The 20,655-nt window shown below is 42.8% G+C and overlaps 8 protein-coding genes across 8 annotated transcripts; 5 read left to right on the plus strand and 3 right to left on the minus strand.

Annotated features, from left to right (window-relative positions):
• Positions 1-52: 52 nt before the first annotated feature.
• K450DRAFT_216559 (uncharacterized protein) lies at positions 53-2,278 on the plus strand. The gene is made up of 11 exons (XM_051584876.1): positions 53-433; positions 499-559; positions 647-740; positions 817-882; positions 949-1,105; positions 1,184-1,233; positions 1,311-1,464; positions 1,548-1,738; positions 1,798-1,849; positions 1,912-2,010; positions 2,074-2,278. Exons 1-11 carry the CDS (start codon positions 79-81, stop codon positions 2,175-2,177), a joined length of 1,383 nt encoding a protein of 460 aa, XP_051449472.1. The 5' UTR covers positions 53-78; the 3' UTR covers positions 2,178-2,278.
• K450DRAFT_216563 (uncharacterized protein) lies at positions 2,041-4,864 on the plus strand. The gene is made up of 6 exons (XM_051584877.1): positions 2,041-3,147; positions 3,226-3,247; positions 3,331-3,517; positions 3,590-3,926; positions 3,993-4,518; positions 4,595-4,864. The coding sequence occupies exons 1-6, from the start codon at positions 2,382-2,384 to the stop codon at positions 4,683-4,685; spliced, it is 1,929 nt and encodes a 642-aa protein (XP_051449473.1). The 5' UTR covers positions 2,041-2,381; the 3' UTR covers positions 4,686-4,864.
• K450DRAFT_216568 (uncharacterized protein) lies at positions 4,526-5,688 on the minus strand. Its single transcript, XM_051584878.1, has 3 exons — positions 5,275-5,688; positions 5,044-5,216; positions 4,526-4,966 (listed from the first exon to the last, which is right to left on the minus strand). The coding sequence occupies exons 1-3, from the start codon at positions 5,483-5,485 to the stop codon at positions 4,937-4,939; spliced, it is 414 nt and encodes a 137-aa protein (XP_051449474.1). The 5' UTR covers positions 5,486-5,688; the 3' UTR covers positions 4,526-4,936.
• K450DRAFT_216574 (uncharacterized protein) lies at positions 5,562-10,860 on the plus strand. The gene is made up of 13 exons (XM_051584879.1): positions 5,562-5,695; positions 5,771-5,867; positions 5,947-5,979; positions 6,062-6,102; positions 6,171-6,483; positions 6,566-7,347; positions 7,431-7,963; positions 8,045-9,024; positions 9,122-9,699; positions 9,770-9,978; positions 10,043-10,267; positions 10,348-10,480; positions 10,548-10,860. The coding sequence occupies exons 1-13, from the start codon at positions 5,680-5,682 to the stop codon at positions 10,736-10,738; spliced, it is 4,131 nt and encodes a 1,376-aa protein (XP_051449475.1). The 5' UTR covers positions 5,562-5,679; the 3' UTR covers positions 10,739-10,860.
• K450DRAFT_216578 (uncharacterized protein) lies at positions 10,860-12,596 on the minus strand. The gene is made up of 2 exons (XM_051584880.1): positions 12,336-12,596; positions 10,860-12,267 (listed from the first exon to the last, which is right to left on the minus strand). The coding sequence occupies exons 1-2, from the start codon at positions 12,415-12,417 to the stop codon at positions 10,982-10,984; spliced, it is 1,368 nt and encodes a 455-aa protein (XP_051449476.1). The 5' UTR covers positions 12,418-12,596; the 3' UTR covers positions 10,860-10,981.
• A 2,897-nt stretch (positions 12,597-15,493) lies between these two features.
• Positions 15,494-15,904, plus strand: K450DRAFT_216582 (uncharacterized protein). The gene has a single exon (XM_051584881.1). The coding sequence runs from the start codon at positions 15,553-15,555 to the stop codon at positions 15,856-15,858; it is 306 nt and encodes a 101-aa protein (XP_051449477.1). The 5' UTR covers positions 15,494-15,552; the 3' UTR covers positions 15,859-15,904.
• A 1,540-nt stretch (positions 15,905-17,444) lies between these two features.
• Positions 17,445-18,450, plus strand: K450DRAFT_216583 (uncharacterized protein). Its single transcript, XM_051584882.1, has one exon. The coding sequence runs from the start codon at positions 17,595-17,597 to the stop codon at positions 18,312-18,314; it is 720 nt and encodes a 239-aa protein (XP_051449478.1). The 5' UTR covers positions 17,445-17,594; the 3' UTR covers positions 18,315-18,450.
• Positions 18,451-18,550: 100 nt separating this feature from the next.
• On the minus strand, positions 18,551-20,369 carry K450DRAFT_216586 (uncharacterized protein). Its single transcript, XM_051584883.1, has 5 exons — positions 19,539-20,369; positions 19,319-19,396; positions 19,127-19,251; positions 18,676-19,056; positions 18,551-18,600 (listed from the first exon to the last, which is right to left on the minus strand). Exons 1-4 carry the CDS (start codon positions 20,150-20,152, stop codon positions 18,959-18,961), a joined length of 915 nt encoding a protein of 304 aa, XP_051449479.1. The 5' UTR covers positions 20,153-20,369; the 3' UTR covers positions 18,551-18,600; positions 18,676-18,958.
• Between the last annotated feature and the right edge of the window lie 286 nt (positions 20,370-20,655).

Raw genomic sequence — 20,655 nt, forward strand, 5'->3', positions numbered from 1 at the left:
GTGACTGAGTTCAAATACCCACCTTTCCCAAAAAAAAGAAGACGAGTTGCACATTTGAGCCCATTTTTTATTATTGACATGGAGGGAGAATCCAAGCTGCCGGCGAGATCATTTTCACGCAGTCGATCAAGATCACCTTCAATTGGTCGACGATCATTTTCGCCTCGAGCCAAGGATCGTTCTCCTCCTGCACGCTACCCTTACCGACGATCTCGTAGTCCTCGCTCTCACTCTCCTCGCCGTAGCCGATTTTCGTCGCGTTCAAGAAGTAGGTCGCCATACCACTATCGATCTCGAAGTCCACCGCGCAGGCGTCGTGGCTCCAGATCGACATCGCGCAGCCCACGCATTCCTCAAAGAGAATGTCGGGTCTATGTTGGAAATTTACCCTACGAAGCCAGACGTCGCGATCTTTGGGACTTGATGAGCGAAGGTATAGTATGCGTTTCCTCACCTGGCTCGTTTTTTGGTGAGACCATTACTGACATACTACTGCAGCTGGAGAAGTGGTCGAAGCTAATATCATGTTGACTGGGTCTGGAAAATCCAAGGGCTGCGGGTATGGAAGATTCAATTGGCTGCCACATACTAGCATTTTACACGGATCGAATGGTCTAATGGATATTTTTGCTTTATTTTTGATCAGTGTTGTAGAATATCGATTCCCTGAGGACGCCCAAAGAGCCATTCGCACGCTCCACAACGCCGTATTTATGGGTAGACCAGTCCTAGTCCGCGAGGTGAGATATAGGTCTTCCATATCACTCATTCATTTACAAACTATATAGCTAATTGACCTTGTTCGCATATTATAAGGATCGAGAAGAACCTGGAAAGGACCCTAGACAAGCTGGGGACGGATGTCAACTATTTGTAGGAAATGTAAGCGCACCACACAAAAGTCACGTAATATGACCGAAATCCTGACCCTCCCCTCTTTCACATCAGCTTCCCTACTCTGCAAGTTGGCAAGATATGAAAGACTTGTTTAGAAAAGCAGGTCGAGTTACGCACACAGACGTCTTTCAGGATCCAAGTACAAGACGATCCAGAGGACAAGGAGTTGTTATATATGGCGATGCTCGTGATGCACAGAAAGCAATCGGTAATTGCGGGGTTTTTCCCTCATGGAAATTATGACGTCGCAAACACTAATGACATTTTATATTGAATGGGCTTATAGAAAAATTTGATGGATACGAATGGCAAGGTAGAAGATTGGAAGTCAGAGAGGTACATCCATGTCTCCACTCAAGGCTTTAATTGAGGAAAATTTCAAATATATTAATGGGTCATTTACGTACGTATAGGATCGATATGTTACTTCAAGTCGCCCACCTCCTCCACACCCACCCTCTGGAGGTGATGGCTATCGTTCTAGTGGAGGATCTCACTATGGAGGCAGTGGTGCCGGCAGCGGCGCTGGCGCCGGCGGAGGTGCAGGAAGCGGCGGAGGATACGAAGGTTTGTTACTTTGACGCGAACGAGTGAGTTTCAATAGCTACGGCCTATTGACATTTTTTTTTTCTCGATTTACCCTCTCCCAGCCCATCCTCTCCCAACTCCCTATAGCAATGTACATCAAGCTCCGGCTGCTCCACCATATGTACCACCAGAACGACCACCCTATCATCATGCTATGGTTCCTCCTCCTATGCCACCCATACCTAACCCTAATGTAGGTGGTCCTCGAGCAGAATTGCCCAGAAGCGGAGAAAACCAGATACATGTTGGAAACGTGAGTATCCATGTGGAATATAGCACTCGCACATCATGAGCTAATGTTTTTTTATTTAGCTTCCATTTTCAACAACTTGGCAAGACCTTATTGATCTGTTCCGCCACAGCGGTAAGAAATAATATAAACAACACTCTGTACCTTAGCAAAAGTCTTACATTATTTTCCAATAGGACCTGTTGTTCGAGCTGAGACATTGATGAGTGCTGGTCGACCTAAAGGGGCCGGTCTTGTTCGATTCGAGGATTATCAAGCGTGTGAAAGAGCTATAGGTAAATGAAGCAGCAATTTGGTGTGTCTTTCCTTGCTAGCCTTCTAACATGATGTATATGTAGCCAAGTTCCATGGATACATGTATGGAGGTCGAGCATTAGATGTCCGCATGGATCACGTAGCTCCAGCGAACAACGGTGTTGGTGGAGGAGGTAACTGGTATTAAAAATAATTGCGCGACGTTTTTTTTTGAAAAGAAGGCAATAAATTGAGAAAAAGGGAATAAGAAAAAAAAAAACCCACCCAAACCCAAAAACTCCACCTAGTTTCAGTCTTTTTCCCTATCCCTCAGCAACTTTCTTCTAATAGTCAGGGTTGCTCAATAGTACAGCCAGCTGAATACCAGCCGTAACTTTCTGTACACCTCTACATGAGCCAAGCTATTCATCTTCCAGTTGAACAAGTTGCAAAAGTCGTTAAGCGGCATTTGGTGACTCAGCGCGACTCCGATGCACCGGAAATGGTTGAAGAAGGTCAACTTGACCAACCCCACAGCTCTGATTATGCTCCAGACCAAAGAAAGGATACCGATAATGGATCCATTCATTCAACTATAAGAAACGCTTACAAGTTACCAGGCGGATCTATCGTGGACGGGATCTATAAATGGACAGCTAATGTAGAAAGTGAGCGGAAACAACGTCTACAACGATCTCAGTCTATTTCTTTCCCATTGCCCCCACCAAAAAGCGGCGATGTTCTTTCACAACGACTTAAACAACCCGGTGGATTTCGACGGCATTATGTACTTTCAAAAGCTGCAAAACAAGGCAGAAGTCCTCCCAATTTGTGGACCAACAGCTTTGCAGAATTCTTATGCTTGTACGGACACTTTGGAGGCGAAGACCTTAGTGATGACGATGATCCAGATAGCGATAGTGATGAAGATGAAGAAGCTGTCATTGGTTATGGCTCAAGTATCCTCAATGAAGCCACGACTAGCAAACCAGTGGGTTCCAAATCCAATGCGCGTAATACAGACCATGATCGGCCAGCCATTGCTTCTACATCCCGTCGGCGGCCTTCAGAATCAACCCCTCTGTTGTCAAAGCCAAACAAAAATACTACAGCTGTACAAGGTACAGCAACTCCTGCTAAAGCTGTCTTTCTTTTGTTGAAATCATTTGTGACTACCGGTATATTTTGTCTCCATTCAATGTGCTTTGTAAAACGTGTTCATTTGGTTGGTGGGCTCACTCTTGTATGCTTATTAGGTATCATGTTTCTACCCAAGGCGTATGTTTACTTAAGGCTTCTTTGTTTGTTTTCTGGAAAGAGAAAGGGTTTTAACATATCGCGCAAAATTGAAATCTCCTTAGGTTCTACAATGGCGGTTTAGTCTTTTCCATCCTTGGCACCATATTTATTGCCGCCATTTCTTTATACTCGTTCCTTTCGCTTGTTGAGACTCGTAATGCTGTCCCTGCTGGATTCGGCGATATGGGTGGAGTTCTTTTTGGTTCCAAAATGCGAGTGGCCGTGCTTGTTTGCATCACATTATCCCAGGTAAACGCAATTTCAACATTTGCTATGATTTCCAAGCATACCCACTCTAACTCTCTTTTTTTCAATTCATAGATTGGTTTCGTATGCGCCTACATGGGCTTTGTTGCTGAAAACCTCCAATCTCTCATCCTCACTTTCTCAAAGTGCCGAGTTGTTATACCACTGCATGTGTTGATTTTGGCTCAATGCTTTGTCTTTATACCTTTGGCTATGATTCGCAAAATCCAACGATTATCCGTATTTGCGTTAATTGCTGATGTCTTTATTGTCATTGGCCTGATCTATTTGTATTACTACGACTTCTTCAATTTATCCACACATGGTGTCGCTGATGTCACTATGTGGAGTGCTGACAGATTCCCTCTGTTTATCGGAACAACTGTTTTTACTTATGAAGGAATTGGCCTTGGTAAGTCCACATGTGCATCTGTCTAGAACGGATAAAGTCAATGGATTCTAAAAGTCTACTTTACAGTTATTCCCATCACTGAATCTATGAAAGAACCAAAGAGACTCCCTCAGGTACTATGGCGTACCATGGCCTTCATCACCCTTCTCTTTACAACCATGGGTGCTTTCTCATATATGTCCTTTGGTGACAATGTCCAAACCATTGTCCTACTTAATCTGCCTGCCAAGGATCCAGGCGTATCCACTATCATTGCTCTTTATTCGCTTGCTATATGCCTATCTATTCCATTACAGCTTTTCCCAGCTATTCGTATTATGGAGAACGGACTATTTACTACAAGATCCGGAAAGAACAACGCCGTAGTGAAATGGGAGAAGAATGTTTTCCGAGTTGCTGTCGTCTTTGTGTGCGCTTGGGTTTCCATTGTTGGATCCAAAGACAAACTCGACAAGTTCGTTGCCTTGGTTGGAACTCTGTTTTGCGCACCACTATGTTTCGTATTCCCCACTCTTTTCCATCTCAAAGCAGCTGCCAAAACCTATGTTCGTAAAGTCGCCGATGTGATGGTCATGCTGTTTGGATCATTTTGGTATGTCGATATGGTTTTTTTTTTAAAAAAAAAAAAAGGCAATAGTATGCACAGTACTAACAAACTACTCGTTTAGCATGATATATGGTACAGCCATGGTCATTGGCCAATGGAACTCGTCCGACGTCGTCGATCCTATCAAAAGATGTATTTCCCGAAGCATGTAACTAGCTAGCGTCACACATCATTTGCACTTTCTGCTTTTTTCTTTTTCCACCGCACCTCATAATTGTAGCTCTCAACTCTCTGTAGCTTTCTAGCTCGATACCATTTTTTCACCATGAATGAGAAACTAACAAATTCAAGTATAAATGTGTGGAAATTTTTTTTATAGTACATTTCGACATAGTCCGTGCGCTACATATACAAAATGGCTGTTCCAGAACAGCGTGATTTAATGGTGCCTCAACGTTTCATTTCAATTCGATACCGGAATGGTGGAGTGAAGCTGAAATCGTCAACAACATTTGTCAGTTTAGCGAAGCAATTCTCTATAAGCATTATGCCGTTCAGACGCTGTCTTACATGAGTTGCAATATTGTTCCATTCCATTGCTACGAAAAAAGGATCACTCTTGGTATCCGGCGCATTGTCATGCTTCCACACCGTAAACTCGTCAAAATTCTCTATGCAATCGTGAGTTACGGTGGTTTCGTCTTCCATGTCATCCGAGTGTCGACGTTCCGAATATACATGACCTACAACTTTGTAAATATCATAGTAATTGACATAACTTCAGAAGCAAAAAATCCATACCCTTCAATTCTGACGGTAGGCGACTCGTAATGCCAAAGAGTTGTCTACCACGAAAGGCTGCAACCTTACAAGGCCCTCCATTCAATGGATCGACACCATCGGTCTGTACAAAGTAAGTTGAAACTTGTGCAGGGCCATTGTGATCAATCTGACAAGGAAGCAGATGGACGTTCTGAGGCTGTTTCTGCGCTGGCTCTAAAGTGATCTCCATGCTGATGGGTAGCCGCCAATGTCGAACAAAAAGTATAGTTGACAAGACGCGTTAGAACGGCAGCCAATAGCAGGTAGGAGCAGGAGGTCGTTTTACCTGAGCTGAGCCCGCTGTCACATTTTCATTTTTTGGGCCAAAAAGCGGGTACAGTTCGTGGAATCGAAATCTTCTCAAACCTGCTTTTTGCTCACAGCATGGAGGAGGAAGAAGGTAAAAACTATGGTAACTCTGAACGATGGCATCCATATATCCCACGCTCACAATGCTCTCCATTGTATACTGTAGAAATCTGTAGAGTTTGCCGATGTGAAGCAACTCCCGAGCAGCCGCTTTTCCATCCGTGCAAATGCTCGGGCAGCATTCGTTACGTCCACCAGGATTGGTAAGCCAATGACTTGTATTGTATGCGATCATTTAGCTCGCCTTTTACTGACTATACAATACCTTCTTTTTCCTTTCAGCCTTATCGAATGGCTCTCTCACAGCAAGAAAAAGTATAGCGATCGATCCTTCAGTCATCGTCATCGTCCAGTCTAGATCTTTATCAATAACCCCGCTATTCTTTTCATATTACAGGTACTGTGAACTATGTAAATATCCATTTGCATTCACTCCAGGTAATTGTCTTCCTGAACTATCTGTTAGTATCTCCAAATGTAAGCTCACGCTGCTTTTGCTATGCTAGTGTATGCCGACAATATGCCAGAAACGCTGCCAGCGGATTTGTTCATCCGCCAATTGTTCAGAAAAACATCAGGCATCATACGGATAACCCTGCGAGCCATTGTGGTTGTCTTTGTATGGCTAATTATGCTACCGTATATCACACTATGGGTCTGGCGTTTTTACTTCTGGATTGGCGATCACCTTGCTCTCAGCATGCATAACGATAACTCAACGGCCACAGACTCTTTCAACTCTTCACACCCATTAGTTACTGACCAATATGCCAACGATAACACCACCATCTCCGATAGCGAACATCGATACACAGCAAGGTAGGGTAAATCACATGGCACTACTTTATTTTTTTGTACTCTTGTATTTTATTTGCACTTATTGACATTTCTGTGGTTGTAGAATGTTTTTTCTGGACTGCTTCGAAGGCCAAATCATAACATGCGTGGTGGTAGTGGTATTTGTCGCTGCTTTTTTGCTACGAGAATGGATTGTGCAAAATACTCCAGCAGAGGCGGTGCCTGGACTGGAACAAGAAGAACCTCAACCTGGCGAGCGGCACTTTGTACCACCGGAGAACAATGCCATCTTTGAACATATTGCCTTTCCGCCGCAAAACAACTTCTTACAACAAAATGAGAGGCAGCCACCAAATGACAACCATAACAGACATGTCATGGACACCAACCGGTTTGACACCCTACTGAATCCTATAGAGGGACAAAATTTGGAACAAGACCAGCAGGTGGAATTGAGACAGCAATTGCTCCAAGCTGAAGCGTTGGCTGCTATGTTGGATGGAGCAGTCGGTCAACCACCACGAAATGGAATGCCGATATTGCCATCCTTTGATGCCCCCACTGCCAATGCAGACGACTTTGCTAGTGATCGGCGATCACTACACAGCGAAAGCACAAGCTACAGTGCTAATGTTCTAAACCATATGGATCGACAGACTTGGGGACATTCACCCAATGGTGACTCGACTGGGAAGAGCTCTATTTTTGGCTCTGCAATGGATGAACAAGACATGGCTGAACACAGCACGTCAACAAGTACGAAATCCGACGACGACGAAGAAGACTACAGTAGCATGAACAAGTCTCATGATATGATTGTCGACGATGGTGGGGAAAGTTCAAAAAATATATGGAAATCGAAAGAAACAGTTTGGCCTGGCCAGAGTAAGTGCAAACCATTGTTGAAATGCATTTGAAATGTGATAGGAACGGGAAAGACTAATGGCGTGATAACTCTACGGTAACAGTGGACACAACACATTCGCCTTCAATTGGCTCACCAGCACCTAGTTATATGCATGGTGCGAATGGATCAGTAGCAACAGATGACCGCTTCAGCAACAGCGCAACAAGCTCTCTCCAGCATCATGAAATAGCGCAAACCAATATCCCAGCGCAAGCACCACATGCTCCCCGTATGCCTTATCTTCAGGCACCACCAGCACCACAACAACCTCCTCGACCTGCTCAACTCCATAGAGAAGTACCAGAACGACCCAATGTCGAGTTCGCCGCTGGAAGACAAAACTTATTTAACGAGCGAAATGAAAACAATATGGCCGCTGCTGCTCAGTTCTTGGATAACGTGAATGCCATTGATGACGATGAAGAGGATGAAGGCGACGTGGGTGATGACCTGGATGGCGTGCTTGAGGCGGTTGGCATGCGAGGCAGCCTTTGGTTGTTGGCCCAAAATTCCATACTCATGTGTCTGTTGATCAGTCTCTGCTTGGGTGCGGCTGTTTGGGTTCCTTATCTTGTAGGCGAATTATTTATTTTGGTACAGTCATCTCTTTCATATCACACTACCCTTCATCTGTACGAATTTGCCTAATTTCCTTTTTTTTTTTTTTCTTTGCAGGCGAGACCGCTGTATTTGCTTCAACTTCCTATCTCTGCACTTCGAATTGTCATTGACCCTTTGGTTGATGGACTCCTTGATTACTGTATACCAAAGGCACTTGAATTTATCCACTCTCTGGCTTCTCAATACCTACCCACGCTCATGAACCATCCTATACTGGTCGAAGTTGTGGACGGATTTCAAACAATCAAGCAGCATATTCAAACCTTTATGGACTCACTCATGGCAGAAAGCAGCACAGTGACCACTACATCCTCATTCGATGAACTGGCTGACAAAGTACCAAGCACCGGACATTACATTTTGGACTCCATCCTCACATTCATTCGACAGGACATTGAACCTTTCTTTGCGAAAGCGTTGGTTCGATGGCACTATTTCGCTATTGGCCGAACAGTGATGGATCGCCTTGTTTGCGTCGCTATTGGTTACATGATTTTAGTCCTGTTAGGTGCCTGGTATTTGCGGAAGACTGGCAATGCATATGGAAGAACGGTGGGTCGAACTGTACAGCAAGCCATTCGACAACAAGGCATCATCCTCAAAGTTGCATTTTTCATTTCCATTGAACTTATCATGTTCCCTATTGTATGTGGTGTGCTATTGGACTTCTCCACTCTACCCTTGTTTGCAACGGCCACGTTATCGAGCCGATGGGGGTATTACCAATCTCACCCGATCACCACTATTTTTATCCACTGGTTCCTTGGAACTGGCTTTATGTTCCACTTTGCCGTCTTCGTCACTCTTTGCCGTGACATCGTTCGCCCTGGCGTGATGTGGTTTATTCGTGATCCAAATGACCCTCAGTTCCATCCCATCAAAGAAATTCTCGAACGTCCCGTTCTCACACAACTTCGAAAGATTGGTGCAAGTGGGATCATGTACTCTGCTATGATCTTCTTTGGCATTGGGACTGTTGTCTTGGTCGTTTCGCTCTTTGGTGGCTCGGTTTTGCCGCTACGATGGTCTTACTCGTAAGTATTTACCATTGTGTTTTGCCATGGGAGCAATTCACTACAGGCGTGTATTATATTTCAACTTGCATATTAATCAATGTGACTTGATTTTCAGGGAACCATTATCCTATTTCCCCATCGACCTTCTTGTCATCCACCTGGCTGTTCCTTCAACCATTGGTTTAGTCAAGCCAAAAGTACTCCTTGAACATACATTCTCCAATTGGTGGCATGCAACAGCAAGGCTGTTGCGGCTGACCTCGTTTATGTTTGACGAGCGACGGGCTGAAGAAGAGGGCACGCACCTTCGCAAAAGTTGGGCAGCTTGGTTGAAAATGCGAAAGGCTCCTGTGGTCAGCATTGATGAAGCAGACGTTTCCATTCAAGGTATCACTGAGGATGGTGAAGTTGAGTTCATTCGTGACGGGCAGCTCGTTAGAGCTCCTTGCTTGGATGGTGTACCAGTCATACCTGGACGAAGAATGCTTGTTCCAGTCGACCCACATACATTGGAAGCTTTGGATCCTGAAGAACACAGACTTGGTCATCCCGCTGCGACAGCACCTGGTGGCAACGAGACCAATACCGTCATCGTATACCTTCCACCGAATTTCAGACGCCGGGTCATGTTATTCTTATTCCTCATGTGGATTAGTGGTTCCACTTTCTTTTGCTGCCTTACTATTATGCCATGTAAGTTTTTAGCCAAACTGCAGTTTTCAAGCTTTGAAATGCCCATTTCACTAACCATCGCGTACTATAGTGTTATTGGGACGACATATTTTCGACTCTTATTTGACACCGAACCGCAAAGTCCATGACATTTACTCCTTCGTATTAGGTCTTTATTTGATGTGGATATCAGCCGTGATCATTGACTGGTTCACTAAGAAGCAAAAGGCTTGGGCAGATAATGATTGGGCGATTGACTGGCCTTCTGTAAAGGAGAAAGTCGTTGAATATATCTCTGTGGTAAGTCTCAAGGCAAAGAAGCATGTTCTCTGTCGTTATCACCCCACTCATCATGCTATCACAGACGTCCAAAGTAGCATATCTTGTTGCAACACTGGGTCTGGTCATACCTCTCTTATTTGGTCTCATTATGGAACTTTACGTTCTCATTCCTTTCCGAGACCTCGACAATAAGCCTCCAAATATCGATCCTTTGCAAGATTGGGCTTTCGGAATCGTTTTACTGAACATTCTGCATGGAACAATCAACATTCTACCTGAAAACCACTTGCAGCAGATGCTGGCCAGGGTAAATGTTCAAAAAATTGTTAGTGCACCTTTGGAAAAATGTGTGCAGTTTGGCTAATTTTTTTTATTATTATTTTCTAGGTGTTCAGCGCTGGTATTCTTCGAGCCAACACTCAGTTAGTCACCAAATCAATCATCGGCCCTCTTTTATTAGGAAGTGTCCTCGCCATAACCATTCCTAGTCTTCTTGTGTATTCTAGCATACAAGTATTTGGTAAGACTCAGACAGTAGTATACCTTCACAATGTCAGGGTTTTGGATTTTAACCCTTTTGCTTGTAGCGCTTGATGATCCTGCGGCACAGTTACTCATCTTCCAAGCTATCTATCCTGCCGCCCTTATTATGGTTGCCTTCTTCTACTGCTGTAGGCTTGGAGTTCGGTTGGGACGTCATGTCATGCAGTCTATCCGTGATGATGCCTATCTTATTGGCAGACGTCTTCACAACGTCGATGGCTCTGTCGACCATTAAACAGATTCTTCTACAATGATACACAACCTACACATTTCGATAGCCTCTCCCTAGCTGAATTCTCTAATCGTTTGAGTACGCAGACAAGTCTTGAGAAGGTTTCTTTATTGTATCATTCTAGGATTGTATATGCTTCCTTTGTCTTGATTTTCCCCCTTTTTTATTTTCCATTTTCTCTTTTCTTTCTAAAAATACCTTTAATAGATTTTTCTCTTTCTATATCACTTTTCTACAATCGCCTTCCTACAGGCATAGCTCTTTTCGCCACTGCTCAATTTGTTGATCCGTCATTTGTCCGGGAGCAGCTGCAAAAGGCAGCAAAATGTGCGTGGTAGGAGTAAGGAATGGGTTCAGCACTCGACTCAGCTTTCCCTTGTCTCCCATGTTAACGGCGATCAGTGGCTTACGGCTACCCTTGACTTGTTCTCTAAATGCTTCCAGCTCAATGTTATCTTGCATACACTTGGCGGTACCAATGAGCTTGACCACGTCGCCGTATTGGGAGGCTTTTTGATAAAACGGCATCATGCCTGAGCTCCACGAATGTTGGCCCACTGGATCATGGAAGGAAGCTATGATTGTACTGGATCCTTTTGCTGCAACAAGCGCTTCAATATCCTTTACTGAAGCCGTCATGTCCACATCAACGAATTCACAGCCGCTTTCGATTCCCAGTTGTAGGAGTTCAAACATCTTGTCCTGACGCTCGTCTGGAAATGTACCGGCTTGAGACTGTGTGCGTACAGTGTACACAATAGGGGTGAGGCCAATCTTGTTTCTTAAGATTGTAAGTTGTTCTTTGACAAATTCGGTTGAGGGAACAGCGTTGTTGGGGTCGCGGAGAAGGTCTACACGGAATTCCACAGCAGATGTATCTTTGGCAATAGTTTGCAGCGTTTCGCTGGTCACCATGCTATAATCCTGGAAACTGAGAGAAACAAACGATCGGAAGGATTTGTTGTGATCGTCCTGAACAGTTGCTGAATCAATTTTCGCTCTCTTTAGACTGGAAATCTTGGGTTGGTGTGCTTTCAGAACAGCTTCTATCGCATCATCGTTGACCGCCGACGCCTTTTGCTCCCAAGTCTTTCCAATGGCAGAAAGCAGGACAATTTTTTTGGTGGACCCCGAGTTCTTCTTGTCTATTCGCATATTATCCATCAAATTATTAACTGGACATGGTTTACCATTTGAGCGACATAACAATCGCTCGTCTTCAAGAGAAATAGGTAGACCATACGAGGAAAGACAACGCGAGATGCGCTCAATGGAAGCGCTGCCTAGATGGCCAAGTGAATATGATAACTCAGCTTCTTGGATCATACCGATGGCAACACACTCTCCATGCAAAACCTCTGGCGCCAGTATAGCCTCAATAGCATGGCCAATGGAATGTCCGTAATTGAGAAGCCCTCTTAAGCCAGTCTCTCTTTCGTCGACCGTTACAACATGCGCCTTGACCCGGGCTGATGACACAATGACATCCAACAACAGACATTGACCCTCTGTTCTTGTGTCCACCGTAGCTCCTGGTAACATTAATTCATAATTAATCATTGGTTATTTCTATGGCTGAATTCATTTTCTACTACAGTACCTGTTACATTGTCCTCAACGCCTTTGAGCACCGCATCTTGAATCTTTTCAACCCCTTGTTCAAGTTTGATAAAATCATCCATGCTCCAAATGCAAGCAGTCTAATAACTAGAATGAGAAAAAAGAGCAAAACGCAAGATGCAAGACGCAAGTTACTGGCATACCTTGATGACCTCCGCCATACCGTTCACAAACTCCCGCTTTGGGAGTGAGCTTAAAAAGCTCAAGTTCATATAGATACGCTTTGGCTGCCAGAAAGCACCAATGAGGTTTTTTCCATGAGGGGTATCGATGGCTGTCTTTCCTCCTATGGATGAATCTACCATAGCCAGTAGAGTTGTTGGTACTTGAACAAATGGAATTCCACGCATGAACGTTGCGGCAACAAAGCCGACAAGATCTCCAATGACACCACCACCAAGAGCGATGAGGCATGTGTCACGAGTGCATACCTCAGACAATAGCCAATCTTCCAGTGCCGCCTTCGTCACTCGGCTCTTGGATAGCTCACCTGGCTTTATAACCCGGCTTATAATTCGAGACGCACATCCTTGAGTTCCCATGGCGGCTTTCATAGCACTCATCAGCGGACCGAGATGGAGAGAAGCAATGTTGCTGTCCGTGATAATAACGTATGTTGAAGCTTTTACATTTTGTAACAAATCCGAAGCTATAAAGGGAATCAAATGAAACCCCAGGATAATGGACTCGTTACCGAGGATAGGAACCTTTACTATGTCTCCATGCAAATTTTGAACCATGTTGTAGAAACTGTTGACAACCTCAAAAGAAAACAAGGTCAGCGAAAAATCCTTGAAGTCGGATTTGATATTCGGGCTGCTCATGTTTCCCCGAGAATTAACGCGAAATAATTAATAGAGTGATCATTTACCAGTTTCTTTTGCAATCGGTATTCTGGGAAAGAAGCCAAAATATTGGTACCGAAATATCTATTGAAGTGGATACTGTATGTGCGGTACTAATGGCAGAGCAGTAGGAAGTGCAATTGCCAAGCTACTTATCAAGAGTAGGGAAGAATTATTGTAATGTTTGGCGTCATTTGTGATTAGGACCCATACACACTATACTAGAATGTATTATAAATATTGTTCTTCATTCGAGACGAAGATAATTTGGATGTGACACTTTGTTCTCTTTCGTGCTTTCCAAACTCGTATATGTAGATTACTGCTAGGTTGAAACAATTAGATGCTCTCCTTTCGTAGGATGATGCGACATGCTATCAAGAGTCAACAGATCAAATACAAGGATATATTAAAAACTGAAAAAGCACCCTTCCGGTTGTATGCATGCAAACATAGAAACAAAATCAAACGTCAGGCACCCATGTCCCTGCATTATGTCGATCATTTGACATCATGGCTATTTATTTCCATAGACTGCTGAGCCCAAAAACGCCACGGCTCTTTACTGCAAATTGCTTGATCGGTTACATTGACTCATAGAGCACCCTTCTATCATAAGCTATTACCACTCTTTGGAGATGTGTTTATCTTCACTCAAGATACCAGGGTCCCTCTCCTTTGGGCTCCTTCGAAGAAGCCAGTATCTCCCCATCTTTCTCTTTTTCTGAATTCTTGGATTCAAATCTGTAAGGAATAAGTGCTTACGGGTTTATATTCCTTGTGGATGAACAAACTTGTTTTAATACTATCTAGATTTATAATCAATGATCTATCTTGATTTTGTTAGTTGGGTCAGTCATTTTATCCTCCGATCCCACGCTATCAATTGCATTTATCTCTATTTTCTTCTGAATAGCGTATTGCCTTCATTTTTCGAATAAGAAAGCTTGTAAACTTTAAGGTTTTCCGAAAGAAGCAGCCTTGGTTGAACTTTCCTAACAAAAATATATCATAACCACTGATATTCAATATGTACGTTCAAAAAGTCTCAAGAATACTTGCTTTCACGAAGGCGTACCAGTCAGTGATATCTCGGCAATTATTTAAATTGAATTGAATAAGCTCATGTAGAAGAATGAAAGGAAGATACAGGTTGTAAAAGCGATAAAGTAGTCACTGTTTCTTCGAAGTGCGGAAATGCACCCACTTGTGCCTAAAATCTATAGAGCAAGGTTATGAAAGACAAAAAGCAAAGAAATGACGTTTTGGCCTTTGTTCATTTGGCCTCTTCAATAACCTTCTATTCTATCGTCCAGACATCACTACTATGCCAGTGAGTTCTCGGCAGCCAATACTTACTCCCAGCGGTAAAGTAGCCAATGACTGTTCCCTGTCTTACTGATTTACTTAATCTTCTGTCAAATTTGATGTATATGAAGACTACTGTACTTATTCATCTTAACAAGATAACTTTGGACATTTTTGATGTGTTTCTAAGTTCAATAAAATAACCTCAATTTACACTCAAATACGAATGATCTTAATATAATGTTGGCAATTGGATCAATTTTACAATCTTGCGGTCCTAGACTTTCTATCACCCAACCCGTCTCTACCATCCTCTATCGATAATCTATACAAATGAAGATAGTTCACCTAAGCACTTCCCGTGCGTTCAAATGTTGGTGTACTACAGATACCACAAGTGTCAGCATTAATTTCTAATGATACGCCCGAAATTCTTTAGGCTCTTTCGATTCTTTATTGTGAAGGTCAGTTATTGTCTATACCACAGGAAAGGACCATCCATCCCCACCAATGTTTCAGTCTATAAATGTGTTATCCACTTGATTTCGACACCATTGCACAGACCAAATAAAAACAGTGACAGTAATAATAACGATCATAACGATCAAGCATCATAAAAACTTTTTTACGTTCAAAGCAAATGTTTTGATGGACATGGACTTGTTTACTAATTTATAGCAAAGTATGTGTCTCAAATTGTGCTCCATATTATCTTTCCCGTCGATGACTTGAGATTAATAAGCTGATCGGCAACCGTCGAGCAAAAAATTGTTTTAAACCTTCCAGTGCAAAACGTCCTTAGTTGCGCATATCTCGCTCACTTCTACCAATCAAGTGTTTTCAACCCTTCGAATTATAATGCCTACCCATTGCATTGCATAAGGAGGCAACAAAATCCTGCTCACCCTTCGCCCTTCTCATCCTTTTACCCTCATCTCCTGTCGCCGATGGCTGCTTTCAAATTTGCAAATATAAAAACCTGTGGTTTTACGTTCCTTTCTATTGGAATCACTTATCAAAACATCGCTTGACTCATTGTCTGATATGCAACCATTCACCCTCATCTTAGCTGCAGGAGCAGTCATCTTATCTTGTGGTCCTCAGTTATCTGCCACTGCTGCTGCCCCTTACTTACTACGCTATACCACTCAAGATGGTGCATATAAGCTACTCCCCATTGATCAGGGTATTTGCAAAATTCTCCCAGATGAAGCACGTTCTGTTGTCAATACTACGCCCGGCACTATATTATTTTTTTCTGACCCTGGTTGTCGAGGTCGCCCATTTCCTGTCGAGTCAGGAAGGTTACATCAGGGAGCACCACAATTCTTGTCTGTGCTGATACCATAATAACCTGATCATGACAAAAACTTTATTAATCTCAATAAAAAGGGCAGTAATAATGATAACGAATTTACGCATGGCCTATTGCTGATTCGTAGCATAGTATGTCACTCAAATGGTTCTCATCTTATATTTACCCTCTCTGTCTCAAAATTGGTAAATCTGTCGGTAACCATTGAGCAAAAATAATCTTTAAACCTCCAAGTGCAAAACGTCCTTAGTTGCGCATACTTGCTCGTTTTCACAAATCGACTACCTTCAATTATAGTGCCTCCCCCTTTGCATTGCACAAGCAGGCAACTATATCCTGCTCACCCTTCGTCCTTATCATCCTCCTTACCCTATCTCCCTGTTCCTAATGCCTGACCGCAAACTTGCAAATATAAAAACCTGTGGTTTTACGTTCCTTTCTATTGGAATCACTTTACAAAACATCGACTAAACTCATTGTCTAATATGCAACCGTTCATGCTCATCTTAGCTATAGGAGCAGTCATCTTATCTTGCAGTCCTCGATTCTCTGCTAATGCCCTTGGCTCTTACTCAATACACTATACCACTCAAGATGGTGTAATTAAGTCACTCCCCAATAAAGTGGGTATTTGCCAAGATCTCCCAAATGAAGCATATTCCGTTATCAATACTACGCCCGACGAGATTGCAGTTTATCCTCACCCTGGTTGTCAAGGTCAACCATCTTTTGTCCCGCCAGGAAAGCAACATCCGGGAGCACCACAATTCTTGTCTACGGAGATGCTATAATAACCTGATTATGACAAAAGCTTTATTAATTTCAATAAAAAGGGCTGTGATAACAATAACGAGCATACGCATAGCTTATTTGCTGATTTAAGCAAGGTATGTTGCTCAAATGGTTCTCCATCTTGTCTTGCAGTTCTCGGTTTTCTGCACTGACTCGATATAATATGGCGCTTCTTATGGTATAATTAAGACACACTTCGTTTCATTAAATCAATGCGAAAATATTACAATGTGAGTATTTTTTCTTATCTTATCAATACAACGCACAACGCATAGATTTTAATAAAATTGATAATTGTCAATGCTTCCCAATGAACTTATCCGCAATGGAAGTCGGTCGCGATCGGCCACTCTTTGAATATGTTCGGATGTTGAAGCTTAAGTGATACCGACTCAAAGTTGTTTAATTAGATAAAGGTAGTGTAATAATAACGATTCAAGTATCTCATCACCTTTTCACAATGAATGGACACATTTATTAGTTTCAGTTCGGAGTGACCGAACATGAGCTTAATGTCCGGCAACCATTTCCATTTTTTGCAGAATTTCCAGATAATAAAACTTTGAAAGCTATATGATGCTTTTCAATATGTACTGAATTGCACTATTCATGTCTAGAGCCTGAGTAGAGGTGTAGGGGAAGGAGTTTTCTAGGATCATATTCGTTCAGACCTTCGGACTGACGGATAATAATAAAGCGAAGTCGCAGAAGTAGGGCAATACTTCTACTATACAGCATGAGCTTGCCTCAGTTACACAATGAATATCTGGACATCAAGAGTCATAATCGTGTTTTTCATTATTTCAATAGGTACATCAGTAGGTATGAGAAAGAAACATCTTTGTTAACCTGTGGACCCATAATGTCTGTCTTCACTTTGTACTGTAGAGCAGTCAATTGATGGTCCGCTAGGGCCGTACCGTGCTAAAATTCGATTTCAGGGCCGTTTTCACAAATAACGTTGCTTTTCAGATCATCCATGCTTCCTGGAACCTCACCAAGTGTCATGAGTTCGTCACGGTTATTGCATCAACCTCTTCAAAATCGCTATTTCATCATGCGTCATGGCTATTCCATTGCTAATGACAATGGCCTAATTGTCAGCTTACCCGAGAATGGCATTCCATCTACAGGTGGAGCAACTGGTGAAGGATGGGCCTTGCACGAACGAGGCAAACGCCAAGTATACGAAAGTGCTACTCGACTCTCCGATCACTTGTTTCCTGCCAGTAACACGCCACTTCTTGTTGAGCCTCAGGTTGTGATATTCTGCAGCCCCTTCATCAGAACAAAGCAGACTGCAGATATTCTTCACTCTGTGCTTGTCAGTACCTCGTCTTTGTCAGGTGCAACCATCCCCGCTCCTGAACCTAACATTGTACTCCGTGAACGTGGTTATGGTGATTACGAACTTCAATCGGATAGCAACTACGACATTTGTTGGGAAGAGGATGCCAGCGAAACACATGGTGAAAATAGCTCACACCATGTAGAGTCACCTCGGTCTGTAGCTGAGCGTGCCGCTGCGTTCATCAATGAAATCGAGTCCAAGATGCAAGGAAAAACGGTGGTTTTGGTGGCTCACGGCGATATCTGTCAAATTATTCAGACACTTTTTACAGAAGATTTTGAGCCTTGGCAACACCGACAATTGCCACACGTCAACACGGCTGACTGGAGACAGTTGAACACATTGTAGATTCTTAGAAACTACCAGATATGCCGGCATGCAAAAAAGGGCATGTAATATAGAGAATGTGCTCATTTGTTACATGTGATAGATCAGCCTTCAATTTAAGATAGATCCAATAAAAGACATATTTGAAGCAACAGGATGTTTATTTTGAAGCTGCTCGACATGGATTAAAAAATTCTTTTGAGTGTCGGCTCTATTGAACTCATATAGGAAGTGGCGTGCAGCTATTTTAGCTACCAGGGTTGATAAAAGCAAAGGTATTTCTGGCCAGCCGGTTCGAAGGATGAAACTATAGCAACGAAAGTAAGATAAACATAAGTACGAACGATTAAGTAGAAAGCAAAACATAAAGCATAAAACATACAAAACAAAGAAATCATAAGTGTCTAGATAATAAGAAGGGGTTAGATTAGATGTTACAATTTTGCGTTCAAGAGCAATAACAAAAATTAGGGAGAAGCTTGTTAAAAGCAAGAATAATGATGACAAGGGTTGTTGATACAAACAATTGGTACAATTGTGTTTTTTTTTAATGTCTATTTCTTTTTGTTTTCGGATCGTCATCTTTGTTTGTGTCCACTGTTCCATTCAGTTTGGCCAAGCTGATATCGTCAACGATTTGCACAGCGTACCCAATTCCATACGGGTTAACGGCACATGGTTTCGTGTCGAATAGTATTACCAAAGAAAAAATCCACATCCATTTCAGCTCGGGGTAAACTTGACCAAAGCAATGTGTTGTTCCCTATCCACAGAATCGATTAACTTACATGTATTGGGGCTCACAGTGTCAATCTTATCTTTACAATACATACCTGAATGATCTGTTCTTTCGGATGGTTGACAAAATTCGGAATGGAACATCCAGAAATGCCCATTGTTGCAGGCTTCTAGACACTGGAAACAAGGGCTCACTACGTGATAACCAGCTATATTCCCACTTGAATAGACAGAAAATGAGGATGCGGAATACACGGTGGTTACGCAAATATTTTCATTATACGTACCATCCGAGACAAGCGATGTCCCTAATGCGACAACGGCAGGTCCGCGTTAAATAGTCTTTATCCATTAGTTGAATACTACTGGAAGAAATTTAAATTCACAGGTCAGGAGAATGTAACATGACCACATGTTGATCTTCGATCATTTTGTGTTCTTTGAGGCCATTGAAGCTTTCCGCTTCCCCGCATCCTGTTCCAATTTGGTAAATTCTTTCTTACTTACCCTCGCGGAGGTGTATCCGTACTGTACAATTCGATTCTTGTGTCAGCCAGCAAAATCGCCTTCATACCTCGAGCACAAATGACGTTGCAACAATGTTTGCAGGATAGCTGGTACACTGGCTTCATAGGATAAGCATTTGCAAAATCCCTGGGTGGTTGTTGGTGTAGCGTTGGTCGTTGTGCGGACTGTTGTTGCATTACATACTGGGCGTTTGGTATGGATGCGCGGCCACTACGGTACATTGGTGGAGTAGAGGGACTGGTACCACTCGGTGAAGGAGCTCTCATACTAGTGTTATGCTCAGCTGGGTATGTAGAGGATGAAAGAGCAGCTATACCTGAGGACAAACTAGGAGAAGAAACACTCGGTTGAGGTATCCTAGAACCTATATGAGTTGGCTGTATTCTTCTACGGATAGTCTGGGAGTATTGGCCTTCGAACTGATGGCCTTGCTGGCCTTGTTGGAGATGGAACTGAGTTGCGGCTGCAATAGCTGCTGCTGCTGCGCTTTGAGAAGTCTCGCGATCCCTTGTAGCATTATAGGCGTGCAGATAGTCTTCATTTGAGTGATACATGGCCTGCGGCTGGCGCTGTACGGCGCGAAAGCCTGTCATTGTATCGATATGCTGTGGTAATATTAAAGTAGGAATGGTCGGCGTTCAACAAAGTCTAGTCGAAGCAAAAAGTGAAAGCGCTGTTGAAATCAAAAATAATATTTAAAGGCGATGATGCATCAATGGCCGAACAACTGATGGAATCTATCGATATGTATATATAAATATATATCTATATATGATTCGAATGTATGTATATATAGAAACAGAAGGGAAAACGACCGCGAAAAGAAAAAAGACAGAATGATACCAGGTTTTACCGGTGTTCTATATAAACGAAAAATTTACGCCTATTAAACTCCCGTAAAGTAGAAGACAGAATGAAGTCTGTCGAGATGGTCGCTTTGATATACTTCCGACCATGACCAAGTCAGCCCAGCCCAGCTTATCCTATAACCATTAATGTGAGCATGCAATTTGCAACTGATCTACTACTGTTTTTAAAAAATGTATTGATCCACATCACCGACTCCAGTCAGTCTACACTTGCCGTCTCTGTCATT

Source organism: Umbelopsis ramanniana (assembly GCF_025399195.1).
Source record: "Umbelopsis ramanniana AG unplaced genomic scaffold K450scaffold_1, whole genome shotgun sequence".
NCBI classification, from domain to species: domain Eukaryota; kingdom Fungi; phylum Mucoromycota; class Umbelopsidomycetes; order Umbelopsidales; family Umbelopsidaceae; genus Umbelopsis; species Umbelopsis ramanniana.